The sequence below is a fragment of the Dipodomys ordii genome, unplaced genomic scaffold (genome assembly GCF_000151885.1).
Source record: "Dipodomys ordii isolate 6190 unplaced genomic scaffold, Dord_2.0 Scaffold3, whole genome shotgun sequence".
Classification (NCBI taxonomy): domain Eukaryota; kingdom Metazoa; phylum Chordata; class Mammalia; order Rodentia; family Heteromyidae; genus Dipodomys; species Dipodomys ordii.
Genome location: NW_012267219.1, coordinates 10,358,194 through 10,365,354, shown reverse-complemented (window position 1 = coordinate 10,365,354; position 7,161 = coordinate 10,358,194). Strand labels below are relative to the sequence as shown.

At 41.2% G+C, this 7,161-nt stretch overlaps 1 protein-coding gene across 1 annotated transcript in view; it reads right to left on the bottom strand.

Annotated features, from left to right (window-relative positions):
* Nup107 (nucleoporin 107kDa) overlaps nucleotides 1-6,664 on the bottom strand; it is a 36,290-nt gene extending 29,626 nt beyond the window's left edge. Inside the window, exons 1-4 of the mRNA XM_013018606.1 lie at nucleotides 6,577-6,664; nucleotides 3,881-3,972; nucleotides 2,107-2,193; nucleotides 1,135-1,250 (exon numbers count right to left, since the gene is read on the bottom strand). Coding sequence (XP_012874060.1) covers nucleotides 1,135-1,250; nucleotides 2,107-2,193; nucleotides 3,881-3,972; nucleotides 6,577-6,584 — 303 coding nt within the window. The 5' untranslated portion in view covers nucleotides 6,585-6,664. The remainder of the gene's footprint in view (nucleotides 1-1,134; nucleotides 1,251-2,106; nucleotides 2,194-3,880; nucleotides 3,973-6,576) is intronic.
* Nucleotides 6,665-7,161: the final 497 nt, after the last annotated feature.

Sequence of the window (7,161 nt, the reverse complement as noted above, 5' to 3'; positions counted from 1 at the left end):
AAAAAAAAAAAAAGAAATGTTTAACAGGCAAATCCACCCTTCAGAAAGTACTTTAGACAATTTCATGTATGCATAAAAATCTCTGTGCTTACATAAGAAAGCACAATGCCAAAGTCAAGAGAACTACTTTTGATTCAGAACTAAACGTGTCATAATACTCTACAACTGTTAAAAAACTCTTCTGCTTCCTTCTCAGATGCAATACTTTATTTTTCTATTGGGATATTTTAAATACCTAGGCAAAGCCATTTGGAATTACAGTTTTACATTCTTTCTGTGCTTTTTAATACTATACCATAAAAAACATGTCATCTATGTTTCCCAAAAATTTCTTTTGAGTAAGAAACCCAAATTCAGTCAAATTCTCCTTCTATACTATGACAACATATATCACCTGTGACCAAATGTATTTGTGGTTTTCCTCCACAAGCAAGTAATCTATTCAGTAGCAGACACAGACAAGTGTACTTTAACCAATTCAGTTCTGATGCTATTGACCATGACATCCCCTAGATACAGTGTCTCTCTTCCTTATGATACTCTTCATCTATCATCTATCTGTGATATTCTTCTACTTTTTGTGTTTCAAAGCTATCAGCTTTATGTTTATAGCTATCACCAAACAATTCCTGAGTGTATTTCATCTGGTCAGCAAACTGGCAGAATAGAACATTTTCCCTGTATCCAAACTGCTCACAGTTTTGCCCATGGCAAGAGATACTTAAAGCTTTCAATTTTCCAAATATATACTCAATTATGTCAGTCCATACAACCTAGTTTCTTTTTTTGTGTGCCAGTCCTAGAGCTTGAATTAAGGGCCTGAGTACTGTCCCTGGGCTTTTTTGCTCAAGGATGGTGTTCTACCACTTGAGCCACAGCTCCACTGGCTTTATTTTTTTTTTGGCGAGGGGGGGGGATGATGCACTTAATTGGCAATAAGAGGTCTCATGGACTTTCCTGCCTGGGCTGGCTTCAAACCACAATTGTCAGATCTCAATCTCCTGAGTAGCTAAGATTATAGGCATAAGTCACCAGCACCCAGTTCTGGTTACTTTTATGATATCAATTTTCATTACAAGAGTTTTAGACAAAATATCAAAAAGGAGAAAGTTTTAGCTCTAATGTTATACATACCATGGACAGATTGCCCAAGAACCCAGAAGACTGTGTAAGCCGGGGAGACCTTCCTCCTGTTCCAAGAATGCAGGAAATGTCTGGATGTCGTTGTAAGCTTCGGTTCAGTGGAGTAGCTACAAATGAGTCGTTAAAAAACAAGAACAACAAAAAACAAAAAAACAGGTATGTAAACATTATTCATCAAAACAAAGCAATACTTACTTTTCAATTATTTATAGTCTTTTTTTTTTTTTGGTCATGGGGCTTGAACTCTGGGCCTGGGCTGAGTTCTTCAGCTCAAGGCTATAGCGCTCTACCACTTGAGCCACAGCACTACTTCTGGTTTTCTGCGTGGTTTATTGGAGATAAGATTCTCACGGACTTTCCTGTCCAGGATGGCTTTCAAGCGCAATCCTCAGATCTCAGCCTCCTGAGTAGCTAGGATTACAGGTGTGAGCCGCTTGCACCCAGCCAATTACTTATATTCTTAATAAATAGATATTCTAAATGATAACATTTCCTTAATATGAAGAGTTAATTTATTTTCCTAAATTTGAACTTTTGGTTTTACTGAGTCTATTATGAAAAGTTTTACTACAAACAGGTTTCATTATATAGAGGTTAATGGTCCTTCATCCAAACTCTAGTTCTGTAAAGCATACTGTGGCCGTGCAGTATGGCAGGCTTGTACTATAGTCAAGACTATTCTTTGAATCTTAGTTCCATTATTTAGATAATGGAGCTTATTACCTCTACTGACTTTCAACTCCTCAAGTCTCACTTCTGGTTTTGGTAAAATAGAGATAACGACGCTTATGTCACGATCACTATATATTTATGTGATGTACAGTGCTTTGTTCACAGCACTGAACAAAGCTTTTAATACTGTAACCAAATATTTATTATGTACATAGTAAAAGTTAGCTGGTATTATAACTATTATTATTAAATGTTATCAAAGCAAAAAAAAGAAAATAAAAGAAACCTTACAAGGCTGTCGAAATGAGCTGGGAGTTCGAGGAATGATCTGGCTTCTTGGTGTAATATTACCAAAATTTTCATCTTGGGAAGCTCGAACTTTAGAAAGAGTTAAGAAAAGTTTTTCACACAGAGAAGAGATTGCTAAAGTTGGAATAAGCTCTAATTTTAATACAAATTATGTGAAAACATTTTTTGAGAGCAAGGTATTTTATGGCAAAGAGCAATTAATTAATTCTCTCTATTATTAAGGTTTTCAGATGTCAGTTTTAGATAGCTATACATTGACATAAGAGTTCTCTATCAGATTTCAAATTTTTAAAATATAGATTAATCTTAGTACACATAAAATAGAATCTGTAAAATACAATGTCTGTCTTTCAGAGCAATGTATCTTAACCTCACTATATTTCATTTAGAACATTATATTTATCAAAAAAAATCATCTGTGGAGTACACAAAATCAATTTCTACAATATTATCATAGCTAATTTTTAATATCTAATAAAAAGAAGACCAATTCAAAGCATGCTGAAAACTTGTGAATCTTAAAATGCAAGGATACTCATCCCTGGCTGTAAAGGCAATGCAAAGAAAAACAACACTGAGATACCACCTTACCCCAGTTAGAATGGCCCACATCCTAAATTCAGCCAATGACAAATGCTGGAGAGGATGTGGAGAAAGAGGAACCCTACTGCATTGCTGCTGGGAATGTACACTAATACAACCACTTTGGAAAGCAGTCTGGAGGTATCTCAGAAGCTAAATACAGACCTCCCCTATGACCCAGCCATACCACTCCTAGGCATCTACCCTGAGCAACAGGAACCAGGATACAAGGACACATGCACCTCCATGTTCATTGCAGCACTGTTCACAATAGCCAAGATATGGAAACAACCCAGAGGCCCCAGTACTGATGAGTGGATGTGGTACCAAAAATTGTGGTACCTATGTACAATGGAATATTATGCAGCCATTAGAATGGACAAAATAATGGCATTTGCAGGGAAATGGATGGAACTAGAGCAAATCATTTTGAGTGAGGTAAGCCAAGAGCAAAGACAAATGGCACATGGTCTCCCTGATATGTGGACGCTAAAGCCAAAATGCAAGGAACTATGACAAAGTAAACAGGACTTGAGAAACAAAGGACTGCCACTCATTTTGTTGTATCATTGCTAAATGACTCCATGTTCTTGACCACATATATGGTGTGTGCGCGTGTGTGTGTGTACATATATATATAAGCGTGCAACAGAGGGAAGCTAGGAGGAAGACACAGAATCAGTGGGAAACGGGAAAACATACAACAAAGGGGCCCATCAGCTGCGCTGGATATAGATGAAAATGAACTAAGCAACCCAAAGACAGCAATAGGAAGGGAGGAATGGGAGGGAAAGTGGGAACAGCTTACACTAAGCAAAAGGAAAGAAATGTAAACATCACCTGATGTGGAAGAAATAATTGTATTGTCAAAGCTCATAGAATTCACACTTTATAGACCATGATAATGACAAGTTGCCTTGTGAAGGTTAAAATGTGTTTGTCACTGTAACTAAGTATCACTATTCCACAATACTGTGAAACATGTGAAATTTATGTAATCACCTAATCTCAATTAAAAAAAAAAAAGTGAGAGAAGGGATGGGTTAGGAGTGATGGGTGACAATGTTGTCAGACACCTTGTATTCATATACTGTTTTGTAGAATGGAAACTTCTTTGTACAACTAATTAAAGAAAATAAATTTTTTAAAAAAGTTTTTAAAAATGCAAGGATACTTAAAACTCTTTTATGAGCACTCTGCTTTCGTGCCGTCCGTGTCACCTCCGCCTCCCGGATCACAGGGGATGACATCTCTCCGAAGCCGCTCCTAGAACAATATTACTAAGCTGGTTTGTTTTTGTTTTTTTTTTGGTCGGCCATGGGGCTTGAACTCTGGGCCTGGTCGCTGTCCCTCAGCTCTTCAGCTCAAGGCGAGCGCTCTACCACTTGAGCTACAGCGCCACTTTCGGTTTTTCTGGTGGTTATTGGAGATAGGAGTCTCATGGTCTCTCCTGCCCGGGCTGGCTTTGAACCGCCATCCTCAGATCTCAGCCTCCTGAGTAGCTAGGATTACAGGCGTGAGCCACCAGCGCCCAGCTACTAAGCTGTTTTATGTAACATTTGCAAAGAACTTTATCATCATGATTGGAAACAAAGGCTCTGGGTCAGTCAAAATACAGTTATACCAACAGACCAAGTCTTGGAGATATTCGTCAAGAATGCCATCCTAGTTCCAATAGCTGCTTATTATTCAGTCTCATATATCACAGCCTTCCTTGACTTTGTAGCATACATGATGCTGTTTTTGTTCTACTGTATTTCAAAACTCAGAAGAAAAGTGAACCAAATGTAAGAGACTTTTGCTTACTTAGAGGTTTTAACTTTTTACACAATGTTAGTGGCCTACCACTTGAGCTATAACTCTACTTGTGGCTTTTCCTGGTTAACTGTAGACAATAATCTCTTCCTAATCAGCTGCCTTCAAACCATGATCCTCAGATCTCAGCATCCTGAATAGCTAGGATTACAGGTTTGGAGACATCAGTGCTCAGCTTTTTTAAAAAATGAAGTGATTTCCCCCTCCCCACTTCAATTTAAAAATGTGCTTAATATCTAAAGAGCCAAAGAAGACATTGGTATGAAAAGTATAATCTCAATGGATTGTTAATTATTGTGGCATATTTTCTGATCATATGTCCAATGTACATTTGAAGCACAGTAGTAAAATCATTAACTGTGACATCTGAAATCAAGAAACCAAAAAACTGATTCAGTGACATGAGAGTGTAAATAAAGACCTCCAGTAAATTTAACAATCCTTCAAGGTACATTAGGGTGTCCCTTGTCCTACCACTGGGGAAGTTACAATACTCCAGATCTCCATTTTTACCCAAGGGTCTACAAACTAAACCATATGAACTAAAATATACGGGTTTTTTGTTGTTGTTGTTGTTGTTGTTTTGTCTATCGTGGGGCTTTAACGCTAGGCCTTCCCTCAGCTCTTCAGCTCAAGTCTAGCGATCTACCACCTGAGCCACAGCACCACTTCTGGCTTTTTCTGTTTATGTGGTGCTGGGCTGGGAAGTTGGCTCAGTGGTAGAGCGCTTGCCTTGCATGCCTGAGGCCCTGGGTTCGATTCCTCAGCACCACATAAGCAAAAAGGAAAAAACCGGAAGTGGCACTGTGGCTCAAGTGGTAGAGTGCTGAAGAGCTGAGGGACAGCACTCAGGCCCAGAGTTCAGGCCCCACGACCGGACCCCAAAAAAAAAAAAAGAGTCTGTTTATGTGGTGCTAGGAAATGAGGGCCTCATGCATGTGGGGCAAGCACTCTACCGCTGAGCTACTTTCCCAGCCCCTAAAATGTGTTTTCAAACAAGAACTGAATATGATATCCCTTGAAATCCTAAGATCACTCTCTCCGGCCTACACATGCAAATTCCTATTTGCTAGCAATCTAACAATGCCACTCTACATCACAGCTTCAGCTCTGTATTCAGCCTCAAATGTGACTCCATATACATATATATCAGACTTTTCATATGCACACTTTTCATATCTTACATTTGTGAATGCATACATGTGTGTATTTGCTTCTGTGTCCAATGGTGAATACCTACTTACTCATCAACCAGCCTTATGGAGGCTGCAGATACACAGCTTCAAGTTGGCAACTTGGTTTTTCTGTTTATTAGCCTCCTTACTTTTGTCTATTATTTATCTATGAAAAGAAGATGAATGTACCTTTTTAAGTAAGGTATCTTAGTAAGGCATTCCAATGGTTTGAATATTAATTATGTACTACTACTATTATTATTATTACTACTCAAAAACCAGCTTAGAAAGTCACCTTGTCTGACAGGTGATCCTGAAACTTCTTGCGACAAGGAGAGCCTTGCCAGCTTCACTTCTTTCCCCGCAGTGAGTACTTAGCACTTCCAGCTTTACACTGTTTGGCTCCTCCACTATAAAATGCATTTCCCGAAGCAAGAACCCTGAATAATTCAGGTGGCTAGCATAATCATGATTTAGTTATCTGCTATTAGCACATCTAATTTAAAAAAAAACAACAGTCTGGCCAGATCATAGTGAGCTTCACTACTATACGCGGCGAGCATGCATTCCGCTGCTCACCGCCTACCCCGCCCACCTCTGGGAGGTACAACGTTGGCCCCAGCATCCGCCAGACTGCAGTTACAAGTGGGAGCGACAGGTCACCACCACCCCGGCCCCGGCCCCCGCCCGCGTCCCCCACGTCCCGGCCTTTCCTCCGAGAGTTTGCCAACTGCAGGCCCAAGGAAAGAAGTCCTACAGGCGCTCTCCAGGACCTTCTCCTCGGCTTCCTTTGGAAACAGGCCTTCATCAACTTAGTTCCGCCAACAGGCAAGAAGCACGCAGCCTCGGGCGCGCCCCTGCGGTCACCATCGGGTCTTACCTGTCCATGGCTAGGACCTTCGCCACCTAGAAGCTCGCTAGTCTGGCTCCAGCTTTACCACCGCGTTTCAGCCTTCCCGCTCTCCGGAAGCAAAACCTTTCAACCCGGAAGTATGTGCTTGCTATACCAGCCCTCCAAGAAAAGCATCGGAGGGAAGAAACAAAGTTCCTACCTGGAGCAGGCTGGACTTCCGCCTAGAGCCCCAGGCCCCTGCGTGGCTGGGCGGGCCGCATTGGGGCGGGGCCTGGGAGGGTGGGGGCGGAGCCTGGGAGGGTGGGGGCGGAGCCTGGTTCCATCTAGCCTGGGCGCGCAGCTGCCACTTGGCCTTGCTGGCTTGTGTGGGCGTGGTCCAGGCCTACCGAGGAAGTACAGTATCGGTCATCCGCAATAATACCAGTCTGTGTAGCCCTGCGTATTGGACTTCTGAGCTCTGTGCCGCACCTCGGAGACCTCCGTCTCTCTCTGGGCACTCATTTCTTTGAATTGCAGCATAACTCCAATGTAGTTTTTGAAATTATTTTCCATAATTTCCAGCTGTTCTTTTTCCCCCACCGTGATCATTTTCTCCCTTTATGGAGTACAAGA